Source organism: Clytia hemisphaerica, unplaced genomic scaffold (genome assembly GCF_902728285.1).
Source record: "Clytia hemisphaerica strain Z4C2 unplaced genomic scaffold, Clytia hemisphaerica genome assembly, whole genome shotgun sequence".
NCBI classification, from domain to species: domain Eukaryota; kingdom Metazoa; phylum Cnidaria; class Hydrozoa; order Leptothecata; family Clytiidae; genus Clytia; species Clytia hemisphaerica.
The window spans coordinates 330,771-353,696 of record NW_027103358.1 but is presented as its reverse complement, the minus strand read 5'-3'; the positions used below and the strand labels follow the sequence as shown (position 1 = coordinate 353,696).

At 37.8% G+C, this 22,926-nt stretch overlaps 1 protein-coding gene across 1 annotated transcript in view; it reads right to left on the bottom strand.

Annotated features, from left to right (window-relative positions):
* The window catches only part of LOC136821251 (uncharacterized), a 42,041-nt gene that overhangs the window by 6,134 nt on the left and 12,981 nt on the right, over nucleotides 1-22,926 (bottom strand). Inside the window, exons 21-62 of the mRNA XM_067077483.1 lie at nucleotides 22,325-22,510; nucleotides 21,257-21,427; nucleotides 20,660-20,839; nucleotides 20,159-20,320; nucleotides 19,595-19,760; nucleotides 18,864-19,141; nucleotides 18,312-18,500; nucleotides 17,757-17,921; nucleotides 17,369-17,539; nucleotides 16,717-16,902; nucleotides 16,278-16,457; nucleotides 15,697-15,870; nucleotides 14,995-15,363; nucleotides 14,530-14,721; nucleotides 14,083-14,253; nucleotides 13,502-13,672; nucleotides 13,020-13,190; nucleotides 12,465-12,647; nucleotides 12,265-12,291; nucleotides 11,825-11,995; nucleotides 11,416-11,592; nucleotides 10,956-11,129; nucleotides 10,407-10,577; nucleotides 9,794-9,955; nucleotides 9,075-9,331; nucleotides 8,422-8,560; nucleotides 7,946-8,125; nucleotides 7,507-7,677; nucleotides 7,073-7,243; nucleotides 6,706-6,852; nucleotides 5,912-6,196; nucleotides 5,340-5,531; nucleotides 4,950-5,099; nucleotides 4,389-4,562; nucleotides 3,790-4,086; nucleotides 3,062-3,238; nucleotides 2,624-2,764; nucleotides 2,314-2,487; nucleotides 1,796-2,104; nucleotides 1,208-1,534; nucleotides 634-987; nucleotides 330-473 (exon numbers count right to left, since the gene is read on the bottom strand). Coding sequence (XP_066933584.1) covers nucleotides 330-473; nucleotides 634-987; nucleotides 1,208-1,534; nucleotides 1,796-2,104; nucleotides 2,314-2,487; nucleotides 2,624-2,764; nucleotides 3,062-3,238; nucleotides 3,790-4,086; nucleotides 4,389-4,562; nucleotides 4,950-5,099; nucleotides 5,340-5,531; nucleotides 5,912-6,196; nucleotides 6,706-6,852; nucleotides 7,073-7,243; nucleotides 7,507-7,677; nucleotides 7,946-8,125; nucleotides 8,422-8,560; nucleotides 9,075-9,331; nucleotides 9,794-9,955; nucleotides 10,407-10,577; nucleotides 10,956-11,129; nucleotides 11,416-11,592; nucleotides 11,825-11,995; nucleotides 12,265-12,291; nucleotides 12,465-12,647; nucleotides 13,020-13,190; nucleotides 13,502-13,672; nucleotides 14,083-14,253; nucleotides 14,530-14,721; nucleotides 14,995-15,363; nucleotides 15,697-15,870; nucleotides 16,278-16,457; nucleotides 16,717-16,902; nucleotides 17,369-17,539; nucleotides 17,757-17,921; nucleotides 18,312-18,500; nucleotides 18,864-19,141; nucleotides 19,595-19,760; nucleotides 20,159-20,320; nucleotides 20,660-20,839; nucleotides 21,257-21,427; nucleotides 22,325-22,510 — 8,136 coding nt within the window. The remainder of the gene's footprint in view (nucleotides 1-329; nucleotides 474-633; nucleotides 988-1,207; nucleotides 1,535-1,795; nucleotides 2,105-2,313; nucleotides 2,488-2,623; nucleotides 2,765-3,061; nucleotides 3,239-3,789; nucleotides 4,087-4,388; nucleotides 4,563-4,949; nucleotides 5,100-5,339; nucleotides 5,532-5,911; nucleotides 6,197-6,705; nucleotides 6,853-7,072; nucleotides 7,244-7,506; nucleotides 7,678-7,945; nucleotides 8,126-8,421; nucleotides 8,561-9,074; nucleotides 9,332-9,793; nucleotides 9,956-10,406; nucleotides 10,578-10,955; nucleotides 11,130-11,415; nucleotides 11,593-11,824; nucleotides 11,996-12,264; nucleotides 12,292-12,464; nucleotides 12,648-13,019; nucleotides 13,191-13,501; nucleotides 13,673-14,082; nucleotides 14,254-14,529; nucleotides 14,722-14,994; nucleotides 15,364-15,696; nucleotides 15,871-16,277; nucleotides 16,458-16,716; nucleotides 16,903-17,368; nucleotides 17,540-17,756; nucleotides 17,922-18,311; nucleotides 18,501-18,863; nucleotides 19,142-19,594; nucleotides 19,761-20,158; nucleotides 20,321-20,659; nucleotides 20,840-21,256; nucleotides 21,428-22,324; nucleotides 22,511-22,926) is intronic.

Sequence of the window (22,926 nt, the reverse complement as noted above, 5' to 3'; positions counted from 1 at the left end):
TTTTGGAGAAAAAAAATGTCGCCCACCCATGGTTAGGCGACGAAGAAAAATTTTCAAAACACCCTAAAAATGTTATGGGAGAAAAATAGTTTTTATGGTTTAATTTGGTCTGTATTAAATTGTTCTAATAATGTACATAAGTTTCAATATGAGAAGTCTGCAAAAAAAAAAATGAGGGGGGGGGGCAACGACGCCGATCTCTTTGCTAAAAGAAAGTGTTTTTACCTTTTCAACCAACAAGAATTTATCATTTCAAGGGACAAACAAACACTTGATTTAACTGGATAAAAGACTTGTTGCACGGAACAAAAACACTCAATGTTACTTACCGGGGTCACTTTCACCATCCGTTACCAGGACGACAACATCAAGAATATTCTTTCGTGAATCAGGTTGTGTTTTGACGATGTGATCATTGGCGTAGTTCAAAGCTGAATCTATCCTGGTGCTCCCTTCCAGTGGTTCCATTTCAACTGTGTAGAGGGAAAAAAGACAATATGAATATGTCGAGAGAAAAGGATAGAATGGATAAATAGATGAACGTATAAAGAACCATATTTTAAGAATGATTGTGTGAGTGTGAATAAAAAAATGGGCGGAGGAATTAACGGAATGACCTATTATAGAACTTACAAATAGAGAAAGCAAGGGAATCTTTGAAACCACTCAATGGATGTACAAGGCTCTGGTGATTGTCTGATGAATATAGAGCGATTGCAAAATGTGCTGCGTCATCGCCAATATCGAAGCGTTCCAGCAGGTTAGTAATGAACGTTTTGATGGTATCCCAATGTGGTTTGACCGATGTTGAACCATCAATAAGAAGAATGACGTCAATTTCACGCCCGCAATGGTAAGGCGTGTAGGGCGTGGTCGAGGTAGTTGTAGGGGCTAGAGTGGTAGTTGGGGCAAGAGTGGTAGTTGGGGCAAGAGTGGTAGTTGTGGGTGCAAGAGTGGTAGTTGGTGCAAGAGTGGCAGCTGGCGCTTCTGAAAAAAGAAGATATACTCAATATGAATATTTGGTATACGCGACATTTCTGAACGTTTTTTTATAGCAAGAACAATAGACTTTGATTTATAAGCAAGTTCGTGTTTTTTAACTCGATAAATCAATGCATGTTGTAACATAATAAATTTAGAAAACCTAAAACCAATTTGCTGGATAAATGGCACTTCGATAACTCCTTAAAAGACAACACATACTTACCAGCAGAAGTGCACATAGCAGTAGCAATCACTTCCATTCGATCTTTAAAGTTTCCATAAGTCGAAACAACGTAAACATCTCCAGCATTTGTGGCGAGTTCTTCAAGTCTAGTGCGATTGATTGTAGCCTCTGTACCAACTGCAACTGAAATGATCTCAACACCACGGTCTTTGATGTTCTTAAGATATGTATTGGATTCTTGGGGTTCTTGTTCTCTTCCATCCGTCAAAAGGATGAGTATTTTCTTGACACTCTCTCGCATACCGTACGCTGTGTTGAACATCTTTTCGTCAGCCAGCTTGAGAGCTCGGTTCATGAAAGTGTAACCTAGAATCAATTCATTGCGAATATAAATATTGCTCATGTTAACGTAATTACCGTACACTCTTCTTAAATCTCACCTCTGTTAACCAAAACGCTCCCGAACTCTACACTATCTAGCACACGCTGTGTCGATTGAGCGAGTTAACCCGGAGCGACTTTTGGAAAGCAGGTTGGATTTTAAAGTTAAAAGCTAAACAAGATGTTTTGTAAAAACTCTTGTGTCAAAATGGCTTCGATATTCTTTCGAAATTTTTAATGACGTACCTCCGACCATATTGGCATCGTTTTCAAGCGGTTTGACGACATTCATCACATATTTCTCTTGTTCGGCTTTATCGCCAGATTTGACTTTCTGGAAGTCTGGATTATTGAACCATTGATGAGGGAGGTCATTTGCTACAGTGCTGAAAGGGATGTATGAGAATTGGGTGTTGCCAGGGGCGACGTCAAAGATGGTAGCCGTACGAGCGATGAAGTCTTGCATATCAAGGAAATGTTCATGTTCTGTTCGTCCATCGTTGACAGATAGTGAAAAATCAACGATGAAAGCTAAATCGACTTTTACTGGACATGCTGTATGGAATGAAAGAGAAATAAAGAGTCATTATTTCGCTATTACGCTAGATAAGTGACCCTATAACAACGTAATGATACAGCCCTTACCACCGTAGAATTCAGATTCTTACAAAGTGAAATAAACTTCATATTCAGATACACGAAAAATTCCTGATTTCGAGACATTTTAAAAGATGAGAAAGTCCACAAAATTTAAGATTACTCACGTGTTAAACATGGCGCAAGATAACAAGCATCTTGCTCCTGATTGGCTGATGCAGGAATACAGTTGCCATCACCAGGGTTACCGCTCATACAATCACGAGTGCGCGTGCGTGTTCCGTTACCACAAGTGGCTGAACAACTGGACCATTGGCCCCATGGTGCCCATTCAGCGGGAACTAAAGGAAAAATTACTATTGGTTAATTTGATGAAAAAAACAAAATCGATGAACTGCTGACGATTTTCTTGATTTATTGTTTATGGGTTTAATAAAATATCATAATATCATAAAATCTCGGAAGCGACAAACTTACCTTTACAAATAGCTTCGATGATTTGTTTTTGAAGGGCTTCAGTGTATGTTTGAGATTTGAAAATACGATCAGTTGATGTATAACTTTGTAAATTGCTTTCCACTAAATTGGAGCCGACTGCAGCTACGTAGATCTGAATTCCTGTAAAAGGTGAATTCGAAAAATGTCATTAAATGGTGAAACTAAATTTTAATAAGATTTTATGATTTTCAAAGAACTTACGGGCTATTGTATATGCGTGGGAAATCTGCAGTATTGTCAGGATGACTTGTAAACAAGAAAAATAGTTCACGAGTAAATGAACGAGGAGATAGATGAGATAAAAAGTAAAAACAGTTCCGAATGAAAACCAAGCCTGCACCAAACGACGCAGGCGACCACCAATTTTTCGTTGTGTCAGCAAACGGGAAATTTAGCACTGGCTAGTATAAAACATACCTTGATCTTGGAGAGCTTTGATGTGTGTTGATGGAGGTTCATCGATAAAGCTTCCAGGATTTTCTTTCCCATCCGTGATCATGAGAAGAACGTTTACAGTAGTATTTCTCATCCCGCTTGATGCGACGAACATCTTATCGCGGGCTTTTTGCAACGCACGCCCAACCTGAGATTGACCTGTTTAATAGATGTGAAAATAAGGAAATTTAACAACTGAATTCCTACACTGTTCAAAAATTAGAAATACCTTTTTGATATGGTATAAAAGGGGGGAAGGTCGGAGTTTTACTCTGTTAAATTTGGAATCGTGTGTGCGATAAACAATAAGTGACACACTGTTGCAATAATTGTTGCATATACTACAATCGTGGAAGTTTAATCACAACTAAATAACAGGAGTGACAAAATTCACGAACAGTAAGAGTCCCAAAATCAGAAAATCGTAGATAACTCTTCTCCAGTGCCGTGAGTAACAAAATTTGGAGAAAAACTTCTCAAAGGGTCCCAAAATCTTTTTTTGAAAAAACCTTGCTCTGACCATCGAATTTCGGATATTGCTAGGCAATACCAGTCAACTCACAAATCTCTAGGTATACTGGTAATCGTTTATTAGAAAATTAATATAGTATTATTAAGACCACGTTTAAACGCTATGGTTCCATTTTGCTCCAAAACGACATTAAAGTTTTACGTCACTTCTAACCAATAGAATGGCTTCATTTGTATACCTCTTGTTCCGTCACGATCAGGCATGATCAGATTCTCCAAGTAAGCTTTCTGTGCTTTCTTATCACCAGACGACAAACCAGCAACAACTGGAGAATTAAACCATTGGTTGACATCAAAGTCTCCAGGGAATGAAGAGAAAGGGATGAAAGAGAAGTGAGTGGTTGTCTTGGAGATATCAAATGATGAAGCGAGGTCGATGACGAATTGACGTAGCATTCCTTCTTTGGTTTCGTTGGTGACAGTGTCATAATAATTAACCAGAAATCCAAGGTCCATCGTTCGGTTGCATGATATGGCTACAATTTGAAGAGCAAAGTCATTTTACATCTTATCAACAGTCAAATGGTAAGTACCTCTATCTTCTTGAGCTAGTAACTAGATTTCTCCATTATCAAAATTTTCGTCTGATAAAATATAATAAATCAAATTTTATACCATGTAGCGGGGTCGAGATCCCCAGGTGACAGTTGGGGTCACGTGAAAGACTAGCCCTTAGGATGGATGTGATTGGTTGCTTTAATAACACAGGTACATTGAACATAATATGGCGAAAACCTCAGACAAAGTAAACCACAGGAAAAATAAATAGTTACAGTACCTGCTGGGCAAGTTCCAGCTTGACAATTCTCTGTTTGTTTTGCTGCATCAATAGGTTTACATTCACCGTCACCAATTTTCCCGCCATCACACGCCCGATCACGTGATCTAGTTCCAGTCCCACAAGTTACGGAGCAAGATGACCACGTGCCCCATGGTGCCCATTGTGGTTGGTCTGTCAAATAAAACAGTATCAACTTTTTAACGAAAAGCAATCTGAGATTCTCTCTCCAGTACGAGATTTCGAGAAAAAATATGAAAATGTTAATAATTTGCTTAAGTCTTTCCATTAGTATTAGTATCTATTTAGGAAAATATCCAGCTTAGAAATCTATTTTTTGGAATCTATTCTACCTTTTGAATTTTGAGATTGGCTTTCTTGGACCGCTTTTTTATGACAAAAGGACTCATCTCAAGTCAAGACAACAAATAAAACAGTTCTCATTTTCTCACACAATTTTTTTTTCAGATTGGACCTTTTGTCGTCAAATCAACGTCTATCAAATGTCCATAGCATTCATATAACGTTAGATGTACGTTAGAAGAACGTTGGGATACTTACAAACACAACTCTTGTTAACGATGGTATGGATATGGTTGCTGATATTCTTGATGTCATCCACAACGAAGATGTAACTTGAATCTGTCGCAATGCTCTCCAAATTGCCCATGTCTATGTCACTCCCTGTCGCTACTGGTAGAATCTGAATTCCTGAAAGAATAAAGAATGAATAAATTAGAATTGTGTGTCAATGTATGAATTAGGCGGGTCAAAATAAAAAAAATATTGGATTCATTAAAAATTAGACTTTAGGTCATGAGAATAATTCGCTTAACGCACTAGGCGAGTTTTCAGGATAAGGAAAATGTCGTCAAAACCCAAATAAAGATTGTGAGAGATTGGTGAAAGAAGAAAAGGTATCTTTCAGATTTAAGCCTTGTATAGACCTACCTCTCAACTTCAAAGCACTAGCAGAATCGTTAAGTGAAGGCGTCGGATCATCTAAGAATAGCATTCCGTGATCACTCTCTTTCCCATCAGTCAGAGCGATGACCAGTTTCTTGACGTCCGCGCGCATCCCGTTCGTCTCGTTGAAAATGGTCAAGTTTGCGTAATGGAAAGCTTTTGCAAGATATGTTTTACCTGAAACAATGGAATTTGGAAGCGATTTTTGTAACGTTCTTGTCTTATCCTAACCTGATTTAATAAAGAGCTAGGGAAATTTCAAAACTCGTACTACGCTGTTATAAACGTGAGACACTCTGGTACATATATACTCTTCCAGGCTAGAAAGGCCCCTATCAATCAATTTTTGGATTCTGTTTCATAAATTGGGACAGGTCAAAAGAGAAACTTGTAGTGAATACATGAAATAAGAAAGCTTGATACTCTTAACGTAAATCTTAAACTCGTTATCATTTTGTAATTAAAACCCGTTAGAAAAATAACTTTCGCATATCAAGAATAACATATTGAGTGCAATTGAAATTTGAGGATTCTGAATTTGTAGCGTTCTTTCTTACCCATTCCTTGGCTTGTAGGATGAACAACATTGGTCAAATAACTCGTCACTTGTTCTTTAGTTGGATTCGTCAAACTTCGTATTTGAACGTTATCGAAGAAATCCAATTTGTCGGTTCGAGGGACTGGATATTCGGCGTATGGTAGATAAGAGAAATGACTTCTGTTCCAACCGATGTTTAGATTCTCTCCAATTTCGATTATAAAATCTTTCATTGTATCGTAATGTTGATTGTTGCTTCCTGACAGGTCCGCAATGAAGAGAACGTCCATCACCAAGCTACAAGCTGTAAAAAAAGATACAGAATCCATCTTATGGCTCGAGATTTGCCAAAATCATATTTTACAACAAAACTAGGAGACGTTTACACATATCTTGTAAGTGTAGTCAAAAATTGTAAATAAATTGATGGCTCTTTTACTAATTCGAATTAATATTTGATTTTTCGTACTAGAATTGAAGGACGCAAAAAATTTGTTCAATTTTTGAAAACAAAGTGACATTTCGTATAAAAGTAGAAGAAACTTCAAATTTCTATCTTTTTTCACTGCGAAGCTACTGTGAAGGTGGAAATCTTAGGGTATTCTCGTTGTACGCATCAATCCTTGTATTAAAAGATATATGAACGTGGAAAGCTAGAGAATAAGAAATCAAAAAAGTTCAAGCAGACACCAACATTTGATATCATTCGACCAGTTAACTAGAACCCAAACTTCTTGTGGGTTTAGGGTCGAAACAGATCAAGTAGCTTTGATTTAGATAAATTATTTTAAGTCTACAATGAACAATACTTACGTATAGGACATGGTCGATTTTCACATTCTTCTGTTTCAACCAGATCACCGTGACATGGCGATTTCGGGCAATCGCGTGATCGCTGACGCACTCCAGGGCCGCATGCCGGTAGACAGGGTCCCCAAGGTCCCCATTCACTTGGTGGGTCTAGAAACGAGAAAAATAAGCGCTGAGTTAATTTTCAGTATAATATTCTGCGAACCGAAAAGAAATCAATGTAAATAGTTTATTTTGGTTGAGCTATTATGAAAAAAAAACATTCGCATATCAAATGTCGTGTTAATATCCCACATAAATTCCTATTTCCGAATGTTTTGCTTTCTTTTACGGACAAAGAACAAAATAATCAAGACAGAATAAAACTTACAAGTGCAGTTCTGTAGTATACAATCGATGTTTTGTTTGCTTTCCCCTTCACAGCTCTTCCCGCCATTTTGTGGTTCCGGATTATTGCATTGACGTTCCCGGTCACGTGATCCGTAACCGCAAGATACGGAACAACCCGTCCACGCCGTCCATTCACTCCAGTTACCGTCAACTGGGAAAAATAAAAATGAAATTTTTCAGATATTCTTAAGGACATGTGTCTTAAAGAAATAAGGATATCTAAAGTGGTGGTTTTCGATTGTTTTTTTTTCACATGGTCTACAGTCCGTTCGAATATCTAAGAACTAAACGGGACATCGAAAGAAGCGAGAATTCGTACCACGATCTCTGATTTGAGGCGCTGAAACCTCGACAATTCGATCATTACTCCGTTAGAATAACTTCACAGCATGTTTAGAAAATGAAAGTACATACTTGGGCAAGGTCCTTCTTGACATTTCTGCATTTCGGTATCGTTTCCAGGACAAGGTGCACCTCCATACGCTGGCGACGGGTTATTGCACTCTCTTGTTCTATTCATAACACCCTCTCCACACGACACTGAACACGTGGTATAAGCTGTCCATGGGCCCCAGTTCCCTGGAACTGTAAGATAAAGAACATTTGTGAAAGGGAGTAAGAGATATTTCTTAGGTTGAGTAAATCAAAATGGAAAGGTAAATAAAAATCCCTTGAAATAGATATTGTGTACTGTTTAAAAGCACGTTATGGCTCAATTCAACGGTTAAGCAACGTAAAAACACTGAAAATATTGAGTTGTAAAAGGAGAAGTAACTCATATCGCTTCTTGGAGGTAGACGAAAGGGCTCAGGTCGCGTTAAACTTCGAGAAATTTGAAAGAAGAATATCTTACTTGGGCAAGGCTGTAAAAAGCAGGTCCGATTCTCAAATAACGTTTCATTACAAACAGCGCCACCGAAAGCTGCCGGTGGGTTGTTGTCCTCTCGGGAACGTTCTTGTGATCCAGCACCGCATGATTTGGAGCACGTGGTCCAACCTGACCAATCAGTGTACCCGCATGGAACAGGTTGCACTGAAAGAAAGAGCATAATTTAAAAGTCTTTAAATTCTTCGGTCAAAAGGAATATTGGGGATTCAACACGGGCAGGCTAGATCAGAAAAACTCAAGTTAAAAGTAGAAATGTGCATGAGCTATTATTTATAGTTTACAATTGTTTTATATGTCCAGGACTTTTGAAATCTTCCATTCCGACTAAAAAAGAACTGATTGATTTTGAGTCAAGCACACTAAGAAGTACAGCAGAGGCAAGAGACCTACATACTAGGCTGATAGAAAATTTGATGAACAGAAAAGGTAAGTTCGCTTACCATCGTTCAAACCATAGAGGAAGCCAGTTTTGACATCCAATCCAGTACAATGGATATCCAGATTTTTACATTTCTGGAATGTTCCATTGTTGGTGGGTGGTTCTGGAAGTTTTGAAATACAATTTGTTGAGCCTCCATTCTAAAAGAATAAGAATATGATAGCATTGTAAGCATTCAATATAATCTCCCAGAAAAAACACAAGATTAAATAACAGTAAAGGTTCATTCACTATACTTCGAAAGAAGCAGTACATATTTAAATGAGCGGAGATCGATATTGAGTTTTCAATAAAGTATAGAATCTAAAAGCATATAAAGTACTACTGAACCTTAACATGTAACTGATTCTAAACATGCTTCTAGGAGTTGGACAGGTTACAGGCGTAAGTTGTAGTCGATATCTAGAGTTGAATCTCTTATGTAAAGCTTGAAATCACTCATTTCCTACGTAAGTTGCGCGCGCGACCCATATGGTTTGATACAAATTCCAGATTGAAGGTATCATTTACTGCCACGAATTTTAAAACACGAAAGCAAAGAAAGTGCTAGACTCAATCGTCATCCGAAATGCAGTGCAAAATTTTAAGGCTTCACTTTTTGATGATTTGCCTCTACAATTCGGCTTTAAACTCAATGGATTGCAGCCATCCTACCTCATTATAGTAATCAGAAACGGTGGAGCTGGAAACACAAACGCCAAGATCTCTAATGGCAAAATGTGAGAATTTCTCTTTCTTCGCTTCTTCTGCACATTTGCAAACCAATTCGGGCATATAAGTATTCCAATCGGAATATCGGGTTCTGGCTTCTGCTGATTGGTTGAAAAGAACGCGTGGTGCATCGAATTTGAAATTGGATGTGGATTCCGGACGTTCTTGGAAACATCCTTTGCGTTGATAGTCCGTCTTACCTGAAATATCAAATAAATCATTTATCTAAAACATGGCCCCGTACAAAATACCAGTCATATTTTAGAACCCATAAACTATTAGATTAGAAAACGGTTGCTGTAGAAAAATTCCGGTGAATGATCAGTTAAAATGAACAGACCCTGGCCGGGGAGTCAACCAGCCAGCACGATTCGGGTGTAAAAATTAGTGGTAATTACTACTTAAAAGGTTGATCAAAGTTTTTCCGAACAAGTTTTAATCATTTTCTCCAAGATACAAGCTTTCATGCTACTTTCACGTTTTTGATTTTCAAAAGAAATGAGGTGCTTTGAAAAAGTCAAATGAAACCACTTGGATGAATAGGGAAAACTTACAGTTACAATATAGAGAAGGTACAATACAAGCTTTTATGCCATTTTAAACGTTTTAGATTTTCAAAAGAACTTTTAACGCTGGAAATCAATCACTGGAATGAAACTTACAGCATTCTATATAACAATTTCTTGTTTGGTTTCGATCACCAGCACACTGTGTTCCATTAAAAGCAGCTTCTTGAATGATCTTCCTCTCTCTGATCTGTTTGCCGTAATAACAATCCACACTACACTGTGACCAGGCGCTCCATTCGTCCAGTAGACAGTCCACTAAAGAATGATTAAGAAAACATATTTTAAAAAGCGACTCGAGTAACCATTGCACGTTTAAACTTAAATGGGTTTTAATTTTTTAATTATAATAGTATCTTGGTATCTCGGTAGTATTAATAGACTATCCTTGCCTATTATCTTAAACATCAAAAATTAATATATTAGGGAGAGCTCTAACGAGATTCTTTGCACAATTTGGTTCATGGATTAGAATAGGCCATTTCACAGTCGCAAAGCGTAATGGGTAATCAGGACCACTGCGCGCTAATAACGACTTACTATTGGTCCAAAGTTTTGAAAAAAATCGAAGATTTTTGCGTCTAGCCAACGGGAAGCCGTAATGGAGGCGCAATCAGTCCTGATTACCCATGATCCATTTCGACCGTGAAATGGCCTATACGGCCATGTGGATAAAAGGGAAAAGACTTAATAGCACTATTTTGCTTACCAGGGCAATCCACGACTTTACATTCTTGCAGATCTGTAGTATTGCCTTGACAAGGAGCTCCACCGAACTTTGGTGATGGATTGGTACAGGAGCGACTTCGTGCACGATTCCCTGGTCCACACGTTTTATCGCACAAGCTCCATGGTGACCAGTCAGTAAAATTACCATTCACTGAAAAAAAAAATTCATTGCAACTATTTTTTTTTCCAATTTTAACAGGTATAAAGTTACCTCCCTGTCTAATTCGATTTTCAAGGACGAAGACTTCTCTTCGAATAAGGAAAAAACTCGAGTTATAAAGAGCATTTAACATTACTCTCGCACTAGGAAGACCAATATTTTAGTTCAAATTACAGACATAATCGAATTATAAAGGTTTGAATTAGAGAGAGTTGACAGTGTAGTGTATGATCATATATGGTATGATTTGAATCCAGTATATTGCGAAAAAAGAGGCGATACGATATACGACTGTAACAACTACGAGTCACAAGAAGAAATACACGTCATGACGGGTGTCAAACTGTTTTCATATGTTAAAAAACTAACCTGGGCATTCTCTGAAGCAATTACAATTTCGATTCTCAGTTGATTTACCAGCACAATTTTTCCCTCCATTCTTAGGTGAGGGTGAATCACATTGGCGTTGTCTGGAAATGGTGCCTGACCCGCACGTCGTTGAACAGTCAGTAAATGCCGTCCATTGGCCCCATGAACCGTCGACTGGAAAGTGAAGAGAAGAGGGAGATTCACTATTCTAATAAATTCTATTCTAATAGATTCTTAGAATCGCAATTCTTAAAATATGATCTTTTCTTTTCACAAAAAATTAAAAGCTTCAAGTATTTACATACAACCATCACAGGTTAAATTTTGGTATTTCAAAGTCAAAGCCTGTTCGAAGTGAGGGGGAATCATACTGCAAACATAGCAATAGCTTGCTTCAAAGGTCTTACACACCGTTTGCAAAGCTGAACATAATCTGGAAGATGATATCGCGCAAACTTACTTGGACAGGGACCTTGGTCACATTTGATGGATTCCATTTTCGGGCATGGACAGACGAGATTTTGGCTGTTTGCTTGTGTACAGTTTCTTGAGCGATGTTTCTCTCCTACGCCACACGTAGAAGAACAAGCGCTCCATGAACCCCATGGGAAAAGTGGCTCCATATCAGGTTCGAGAACTGAAGGAAAAATACAACAGGTCAAGAGATAGTTGTATTAATTAAACAAAAGAGAAAGTGACGAAATTATTTTACAAAAGGATCAGATATTATATTACTAAACTAGAATCTATGTCTGGTTAAACTTTGCTTTTTGGCAATTTTTAATTCAGCCTGTTAGGCTGAAGTAACCATTCAAATCCTTCTCACTCCGATTAAGAGATTTATAATCTCAGTGGATGATCAAGCTTACCTGAACAAGGCGGCATTCTGCAGACTTCTGCCGACTTTTCAGTAGTTGCGAACGTCCCTGGGTTTTCGTTTAAAGGACAACCGGCTGAGGATGAACAATTTCGTTCACGCGTCGTTATCCCGTCACCACAAGTAACTGAACATTGCGACCACTCATTCCATGATGCCCAACCTGTGAAAAAATAAGTAAACAGTTTCAATTATATTCATCGATAAAGCATGACGTAACCTGTCCCATCCAGGAAATATGGGAAGGCTCAAAAATTTGATACCTAATATGAAATGATTTTCACCAATATTTGAGTTCCATTTTCTAGGACGTTCTAACTGCCATCATTTTGAAAGGTAAGAATCACAGCAAGAAAATCTTCCTCATTCACGGTAAGCAAAATAAAACTATCGAAGAATAAATAAATTTGCTGTTTTAACAAATGGTTATACCTTCTGTCTGTGTGGAAGTGACGTTTTCTAAGAGAAAATAATAAAATATACAGGTTTAAAAACATGTAAAGAAAACTCAGTAGTCACAAGGTTCGCAATAAACCACGAGTTTAAATGAGTTTAGATTACATTGCTTTTGGACGACTAATATCTACAGCTTAAGATACTAAAGACCATTCGAAATTTTGGTAAAATCCTACCTGGGCATGGTCCCAGGTTACATGGTTGCATTTCATCAGCAGGTCCAAGATTTTGTTGCAGACATGTTTTACCGTCACCGATGGGTGGTGGACTACTGCACGATCGGGATCGCGTCTTAGTTCCGTTGCCACAAGTGTGGTCGCATTGTGTCCATGAGGTCCATTCTGTGTAGTTACCGTTGACTGTTGAGAGGGACGGATGTAAAAATCAAAAAAAGATGAAATTAATTATATAATAGTGTAACAAATAAAGAAGAACGATTTTAATTTTTAACATCTTGCACTAATAGAAAAATCATTTAAAATGACCAGCGGGAGATGGAAACTAGGCTATATTAATCACATTAGATTTGCTCTCATCAGAGATATTAAAAATAACAACGATTATGAATAAAGTACCCGATAACAATGTCCCCTAAAAATTGTAAGACCAGTGGGAACACTTCGGCTTGAATCGTTTTATCAAGCTTAAGGAACCTCAAAACAAAATAAAATTAATTTGGTAGCGGATAAAATTCAACACATTTTGTAAATCTTACATTTTCATAATCTTACCTGGGCAATCGACAATGTTACATATTTTACACTCTTCATTAGCCCCTATACACACTTGTCCACCACTCTTAGGCGAAGGATTATTACATTCGCGCGTTCGATTGGCGTTTCCGCGTCCACAGGTTTTCGAACATAAGCTCCATGGTGACCATTCGCCCCAGTTCCCATCTTCTGTGAAAATGAAAACGAGATAGTTTTTAATTACTATAAACTCTTTACGATATACATAGAATAACTGAAATGCAGTCTTAAAACGTTTCAAGACCATTTACAATTATGATTAATCGTCATGTGCTGACTTTGAATATCTTGGCAATAATATCTGGAAAACGAGGCTCGCAAGGATTTTATTAATCACGAAAAAAGTCCTCAATCTGAATCAGATAAAACTCTTAGAAGTAAATGAATAAGATGGAAAGTGGTTCAATTTATTAAAAGTATGCTTCTTCAAGTTTCCAATTTAGAAGTCAATGTAAACATACCTTTACATTCTCCCAGGTTTTGCGAATCGACATCGTGTGCACTTCCGGAACAAGGCGCGCCACCAGAGCTTGGTGAAGGGTTATTACAATAGCGTAACCGAGTGCGTGAGGCAGATCCACAGGTGGCGCTCCACCACGCCCATTCACTCCACTCACTGTAACCACCGTCAACTGAAAAAATAGGTACAAGATTACAATTATTATTTGATATAAGACTTCTAAATGTTCGTACCTTTTAAGAATTCCGCATAACTTTCTACAAATTTCTATTTGATTTGATTTCAAGATTTGACCGATCAGAATTAATTGAACGTTTGAAAATTTTGAAAGATACGTTAAGTCGACACCGATTGGAATACTGGGGGAAAAGGAAGAAGTTATATCGGATCGCCCAAAGTCACCTTCATTTTATTTTTTTATTTTCATTCTGGGGGAAAACTGCCGGATCTAACGGCAATGAATTGTTATTTTCAAAAAAGTCGTTGTGCAGGGCCAAAGGTAAAGAAATCCTTGTTACATTGATGTCGTTTTAAATCTTAGCGATTACGTTTATTATTTTCGAAAGATCAAGACGTTCATACCTGGACATAAAGGTAGTTCACATGGAACCGTTTGCAATGCATCACGGGAACAATTTTTCCCGCCATTCGATGCGGGTGGATTTGTGGGCGTTCGTTGGCGGTCTTTTGTTCCTGAACCACACGTGACACTGCAAACTGACCAATCAGACCAGTCCGTGAAAGCACAATCCACTGAAGATGAAAAATAAATAAAGATATTAGAATTTTTAAAAGCTTTAAATGTTAGGAAGTCTCTGGCAAGACGAAACGCGGCTCAAAAAGTGACTCGGACTATTTTTTTGATTAATATAAGTTACCTTTTTGATAACAGTAATCCAAGCAATAGTTTCGGATGGACGGATAAATGTAATCTCTGTAGTGCAAAGCGCTCTTTACCAGAAAACAAGTAGATCTAATTAGAATCGTTCTAATATTTTTGGATATAGCTGCATATTAATTCAAACCTACCAGGACAACTTTGCAATGTGCAACTGGTGACTTCTTCTTTATTTCCAAGGTTCAATTCTTCACATGTCTTCCCACCGAACGCGGGTGACGGGTTCGTACATGTTCGGTACCTGGTACGGGATCCAGTACCGCACGTCACTGAACAATTACTCCACGATGACCATTGGCTAAAATTACCGTCACGCGGTCTCTCTGTAAAAAAGGTGGGGTGAAAATTAATTAATTACATTTTACCATTGATTTGTTTTGATTTCACAGTTATAGATTTTATAATTTCCTTTTTTGGACTTGTTTTTATCAAGTGCTATTTCTGTTAAAGGCGAGGAGAGTTTATAATTTTATGACAGAAGTAGATAAGATGTTTAGCCTTTCAGGGCTTTTTTATTTCATCTCAATTTTCAACATATTCACCTTTCAATATTTACAATCTTTTTGTTAACTGCCATTCTGAAGAACCTTTCTTACCTTCCAAAACATAGACAAAATTTGTGTTATTTCCACCGGAGCAAGGTTTTCCTGAATTATTACCATCGCATGCCACAAATTTATCTTCCTTTGGAACCCCTCCAACGGTCACACAATTATTAGATACACCATACTTGTTATATGTGGTCTGTACGTTAGGTCCGGCATAACACTTTCCGAGGGATTGGATTGAGAAATGTGTGTATTTTGCATTGTTGGCTTCCTCAGCACATCTACAGACGAGCGTATCAAGATAATCATTCCAATCCACCAAATCGATATTTTCGGTATCATCAAAGAGGAGTTCCGGAAGGGCGTGATCGGTAGCGCTGTCGTTGAAACAACCAACTGCTGTATACGGTCTTGTACCTGTTAGAGACATTATATAACATGGTTCGGGTACATGTAAAATATATTTGGCTGAAAAAAGGGTACTACAAATTTGTATCCGACTAAGGAATTTAGTAAAAAACTGCCTAAAAGAGGCATCGGCAACCAATCTTTGCTGCGAAACATAATAGCAGTAATGACTTCATAAGAAGTGATGAAATTCTTTTTTGGGGACAACATGTGAAACTCGTCAAATTTTTAGGGAAACGAACGAACTTTTAACTGGAAAGCATCCTCAGCTCAGCTTAACAAGCCGGCCTTTTAACGTTAATTGAACGTCGAAAAAACGTCAATGGCAACTAGGTCACTTACAACAGGAAGTTTCTGTATCACAATTTCGAGTTTCCATATCTTCACTGGGACAAATCAAACCATCATTTTGAGGGGCTGGGTTCGAGCACGTGCGTTGACGTGTTTGAGTGCCACCAAAACCACACGATAGTGAGCATGCGCTCCACGGACCAAAATCACTCCAATGACCGTCGACTGAAAAATGCCGAAAAACAAAACTTAACTGATCGATTCAAGACTGTCAGTGGTTTCAGCATCAGAAATTAGGGAATAGAATAGTTAGAAAAATATTGATTGTATGTTTTCAGTAATCAATCTCCTTTTTAGCGAGGTTATCCCTCGAAATGATCAAATCTTGTTAGTTGAAAAGTGATTCACACGAATTCCCTGGCAACGAATAATAGACCGTTACCTAAGTGAATACTGAATGTAAGAAACTATTAAAACACTGATATTTAGACATCATCAGTTTTCTTACAGATAGGATATGCAAGGTTTCCAGTTTCACTAAATCAAAATTCAAGATTTTAAAATCTTGAGCTATCATCATAGCTCTCTTTAATGGACATAAAACAAAAGTGTTCTTGTAGAAAGTGACTTACTTGGGCACTGGACAGGTCCCTGGCACGGTTGCGTTTCAAAAGTCGCACCAAGCTCTGAACAATTCTTTCCGTTGTGTGTGGGCGTTGGGGCGTTACATTGGCGGTAGCGTTGGCGTTCACCCGAACCACAAGTGACGTCACAGGTTGACCAAGATGTCCATTCGGATAAACCGCCGTCGACTAAATAAGAACAGATTGCAATATTTTGATGAAAGCAAATTATAAGCTTTCTTAGAGTTCATAGTAAACACACAAGCGAGTCAAACTGAATCAAATAATTCAAAGAAGGTATCAGTACCATTGCTGCTTGCACTTAAAATTAACGATAAAACGGCTATTGATAACTCCATGTAAACCCTTTCCGTTTATCTTCGAAAAGCCAAAAAAGAATTCTATTCGGTTCCTCATCACGTGCTTTATAAAAAAGAAAAAATTATACCTGGACAACAAGTTGGGTTACATTCCATTTGGTCGGTCTCAGGCCCCAAATGTTGATCTAAACAATCCAGACCACCATTCATCGGTTCAGGGTTGGTACAAGTTCGTTTTCTGGCTTTCGATCCACCTCCACATGTTTTTGAGCAATCACTCCATAATGACCATTGCGTATAACCACCGTCCATTGCTGATAAAAGAAAGGGAAAAATTATGAAAAAGGTTCCATTGAATGATTTTTCACGTACCAAAGGCTATAATGTCGAATCGAATCTCCTTTGGTAAGATTTGCAACATATTTTCTAGATAATTGTGGCCAGCTTGTTTTTTGTACAACCACTGGATGGGAAGTAACATTTATCAAAATAATTTATCAAAAAAGCCTTTTCGGGTCGATCGCTTTATCCATAACTCTTGCGCCAATACATGCCATCTGCAATCTTAAAAACGATCTTTAAACGCAATCGATGATAAAGGCTTTAAACTTCTGATTCCCCTTGGTATAATTTTTTCACCTCAAAGGTAGCAATGACTTTCAGATATGATAAAAAGACGACATCACCGGATGGTACAAAGATTAGACTTACTTACACATATACCAAGTTACAAATAATTTTGCTACAGTGAGCGAGATCGCTTTAAAGAAATCAACTTACGGCACGGAACATTAGTTGAGCATTCTTGAACTTCTGATACAGGTCCTTCACATTCTTTTCCGCCATATTGAGCTAGAGGGTGGCCACCTTCTCGATGGCGTTCTTGTTTCCCTTCACCGCATGTTTTATCGCAAGCACCCCACTCAGACCATTCAGTGAAGCCGCAATCGACTGTAGAAGGACAGAAAAGTTGAAAGAAATTAAAGATTTGACTCGTTATTATATATTCTGAATTACAGTTAAAAAGAATGCGACTATTATCATTTATTTTTTCCCAACATCTTTTTTTAATCTAATATGATCTAAAATAGTTTTTAGAAAAACCAACCTGATGACTCAAATTTGTGGTCAAAAACTTGATAAGAACACTTTCAGAACAACAAATTACCTGGTGGAGGGGCAATAGTGCAACTCTCCGTTTGTTTGGCTTCTCCTGGGCATGGTCGACCTCCGTACTGCGGTGGAGTGCAGAAGCGTTCCCTCACACGTACACCCTCACCCACAGTGACTGAGCAATTACTGAAAGATGTCCATGGACTCCAGATGCCATCAACTATGAGTAAGAGGACACAATGTTTAATATTTGATTTCTGGTAAAATGGCATCAAAACAACCTGATTTTAAGATGGTCGATTTTCTTAGGCAAAGTCAAAGATAGTGAACCTTCTGAGCCTAGAGAATGTTAAGATCGAAAAGCGAGAGGAATTATGAGAAGTTCTTAGAATACAGTCTGGGGCTTTACAATAACATATTAGCTATTGACAACATTAGAAATTCAATGGCTGGGAACATTCGATAGCAAGGGGAAAAGAATCCCATGAAAGAGCCTCTTGGCCCCAAAAGCCTCATTATAATAATATCAAAGATTACAAGTAATCTAAGAATTGATTTTAGAGACACGACAAAAAATCATTTTAACAAAAAAATACGTTGGAAATCATACTTGGGCAAGGAATATTTGGACAATTTTTCTGTTCGGTAGCTGGTCCAAGACGTGAACAATCTTCTCCTCCGAATGATGCCGATGGATTATTTGGTTCACGCATGCGTGAAGTTAGACCATTTGTACCACAAGTAATTGTACACGGTGCCCATTGACTCCATTCACTATAGTTACAATGGACTGGTGTAACTGTAGAAGAAAGTAAAGAAATTGATTATTATATAACAAACAAATACAACGAAGAGCAATCATACCGATTGGAAAACAATCAACTGGGTTGGTATGAAAAGAGTTCTGCTAAACTGTCTTAGACACTAAGTGTTGTCTGATCCAAAAGAAATGACAGTCCACACTTTTTATACGTTTTGAGTTAAAAAGCCCTTACTCACATTGGGGTGCACTACGCTGTGAAAATTAGGATCATTAAAAGAACACAGAGTTCACTCAAAAGTAGCCTTATATGACCAAATAAAGGGAAAAATGAACTACTCTCTACGCTGTCAAAACTAGTGCCATCAAACGACAGAGGTTTCACTAAAAATGACGTCATACCATCTTCCAAGCCATAAACAAAGTTTGTATCATGCATTCCAAGACAATTCAATGTTTTTTCTCCACATTTTTCTGAATGACCATTCATACATCCCTTGGATGGCGCAACTGGTTCCGAACTTGGTGGTGGAGGTAGAAAGGGGTTTGGTTTTGGTGTAAAATTAATCTCGGCGCCGTATCTGTTGTAGGTTTGAGCAACGTTCTGACCAGACCAACAGGAAGAGAAATCTTGCATCGCAAAGTGAGTATACTTCTTAGCTAAACTTGCTTTGGCACACCTGTGGGGATGAAAAAGACAAAGAAGAACATAAAACGAAGCTATATGGATAGTACATTCTAACTTTACATACTCAGAATCGCAGACCTCAATAAAACCACAGGTAATAAAGTTTCAATAAGGAGCACGAATCCGTTATTGGATGCTATCAGCCTAGCCTTTACGGGTTTCTAGACTCTCCTCATTCTAACGAATAGGAGCTATTCGGAGCTATTTCTTTGTATTTCATCCTCTAAATAAAATTGAGATCAGAACTGAAACCACGATAAGCACAAGCGCCACTGTTGTATTGAAATTTCTTGATATGGTTGGAGGATAAAGAAAAACCGTTATGAAGTATTCATTTCGGCTAACATTTTATAGAATATCTTAATAAAAACAGCCGCTGTATTATGAATCGAAAAACTTTTTTTCACTGATGCCCTGAAAGATAAAAGTTAAATATCTGCCTTACCTGCAAATGATGTCATCCATAACATCAGTCAGATCATGTTCTCTCAAATATATCGTTTTATCTTCTTGGAATAGCTGTTCTTGGAAAGCTGGAGGGATTCCTTCGCCTATATCTCCGTTTGCTGGATGGTTTCTGAAACAACCGATCCTTTTGTATGGAACATCACCTTCAGATAGATTAAAACTAGTGTTTTCATTATGAATTTTGTGAACTAGTTCTTGTGAAGGATGTAGCTTGAAGATGCAAATCTTAACTTGCGACTTTTTTAACCTTGGGTTGGAGCCTCGTTTAAACTTCTTAAATGTCTGACATCTTTATACAAACGTTGAAAAGTTGGAACTTTGAAAAAAAAGTTCTAAAGAAGTATCTTAAAGGAAAATCCAAATAAACACTAAGCTCTAGTTTAGACGCCCCTCTTTTCGCCCTGTCTATTCTATTTGTGAATTAAAGTGGGTATGAAGTTGGCTGTCTAAAGTCAATGCATTGCCCTCTTTTGACATCAATGTAATGACTACAGAGTAGGGAGTACAGAAAGTCGACCGTCTAAAACAAACGGTAACTTACAACAATCTCTCATTTTACAGAAGATATTTTCAACAGCAACACCTTCACAAGGATATCCACCATACTGAGGTTCAATACATTGGCGAACGCGCGTGCGAACACCTTCACCGCACGGGCGTGAACAATTCGACCAAGGTGACCATGGGGTCCAGGTTCCATTGACTGCAAAAAGAAGTATGTTTTTATTCCGTCATTCCAAATACTTTGACTATGTCTGGTTAAAATAATACTATTTTCACGCTTTAGAAAAACTAGAAAAATGACAAAACTGTTGAAATATTTTTGAAGACTTATTAATATTTTCTAAGGTATATCTCATTCCACTGAGGTATGGCGTGGAAGCACCATGACAATCTGAGTTTTAAATAAGAATTTAGTCAGGCTCTTTCTTAATACCACAAGTATAACAAAGGCCGTGAAAGTTAGGAAAAAAGTTTAATGTAAGACTGCAAGAAAAATTAAGTTTGTAAATTATATGAATCAATCAGAAATTCAATTTACTAGGGCATGGTTTTTGATCAGGACATGCACCAATTTCTTCAGGTTCTCCATAGTGTTGGCAATCTTTGCCACCGTACATTGGCTTAGGGTTACTGCACATGCGCGAACGAACACGTGTTCCATTGCCACACGTGGTCGAACAAACACCCCATGATGACCATTCCGTGTAATTACCATCAACTGAAATTTGAGAAAAATGAAAAGTCAAAAATGTTTTCAGAAAGCCTTAATAAGCGCTCCCTATCATCATATTATACTATATATTTTGATATTTTTACAAAAACTCTGTTAATACTTTATCAATTGGAGATTCACATAGAATTATTTTTTCAATAAGTAATACAAGACAGCATCGCTTTTTTTACATAGTAGATTTTTTGAACCTCCTTACGTCAGCCCTAAGCTAATGCCGGCCCTTAATCAACCACTGTCTAAATTTTGAGCATACGCCTAAAAAGACGTAAAAACCTGGAAAAAGATCAATAAAACCTCGCAAAGATCACGAAACAGGCTTTACAAAATAGAACATATGGACTTTAGCGTTTAAAATGTCATAACTCCGACAGAGACGACAAAAGGTAAAAGTAAATTTCATACTTGGACATGGTTTGATGATGCATGGTTGTTGAGCAATATTTGGTCCTGAACAATCTTTTCCACCGAATGCAGGTTTGGGGCATGCGCAGTCGCGATAACGAGTGTCAGTTCCGTGACCACAAGTGGCATTACAGCCAATCCATCCTGTCCACTGGCAATATCCCCCGTCAACTAAATGTATTTTAATTTATTTCAGTTATTTTATAAATACACATAACCTTTTAAGTTTGAATTTCCTTTGGTAAAATCAACACCTTTCCTCTCACTAGAAATATATATTGAGTCTGAGTAGAAAAGGAGGTACTAAGCCACTGACCTTTATATAACCCTGGACCAAGCAATATCTGCCATCTTTGATTAGAGTTTTTTTAGAATTGGTACCCAAGGAGAAGCCATTGCAATGTTAAAAATTAACGTCTAACGCCGCTACATCATCAAAAGAATTTGAGGAAAAGTAGACCTAGCGCTCTCGATGCATTTACACCGCTATCGAGTAGTGCCGACATTAGGGTACCAACTTTCAAAAAACTCCGATCAAAGATTTTGCTTGGCTGGGATTGGGACTGGGAAGCTTTGTCCAGGGTATATAAAGGTCAGTGTACTAAGCTTATCCAATTTAAGTACACAAATCACAACTTCGTCAACTAACGGTGAAATCCAAAGATGATCACATCCTCTGTACACCGTTTTTGGACAAACTATTCTACTGGTCTAAAAGACTACGTCATCTTAATTCAAGAGAAAACCTAATACACGCTTCAAGGATGGGGCTATTATTATCCTCATTCTTGAGTTGACTCCCCCTAATTTGACCTTTATAGGACCAAGAACATTCTTTGGACGATTCAGATTTTATACGACTCTTCAGTTGATGAGATCACTTCGAATAACAAACCGATTATAATTAGTAACACTTGATTGGAACATTACTTTCAGCGAGTCTTATATTAACTTTTGAAGAACACTAGCGTCCATAGTATTTCATTCTTGACCTTGAAAATTAACATAATTGAGGCTAAAAACAGGTGTATAAAATCTCGATTTCAAATCTAAACGAGGCTCGTTTACCTGGACAGTTTTGCATTACACATTGTTCCGCCTCAGTGTCATTTCCAAGTTGTGGTTGTTCTGAACAATCGAGACCACCATTCTGTGGCTCAGGGTTGTCACAAACACGTCCGCGATATTTAAGGCCCGTTCCACACGTCACTGAACAAGAGGTCCAGTTGCTCCACTCACTGTAGCCACCGTTGACTAATGGAAAAAAGTTTAAAGATTTTTCTAAACAGTAGATTGACCGAGGTTAGCTGGTAGTAAATACTCATCTAGGGGTGTTCCCCACAAAGGAAGGTCTTTTAACTGTTGTTTTGGTAACAGCTTTGACACGTTCACTGCTAGCTAGAAGAGTGGTCAAAATCAGGAAGTTCTTCAAAGGACTATAATTGCGTTTGCATCGATTGGTATACAATCCGAAGGTATTTGAAACAAAATTAAGGCAACAGGAGCCTCTGAAAGTCAAACTTCCAAGAAAATTCCAAAAGGTCGACTTTTTTGAGTTCTAAAAAAGGCGTATCAAAAGCAATTTATACTGGCTAAAAATATAAGAGCTTGGCTTTCTTTATAAAGGCAAAGCTATTCAAAAAGTTTAATTGTATCGAGAATTTGTTCTA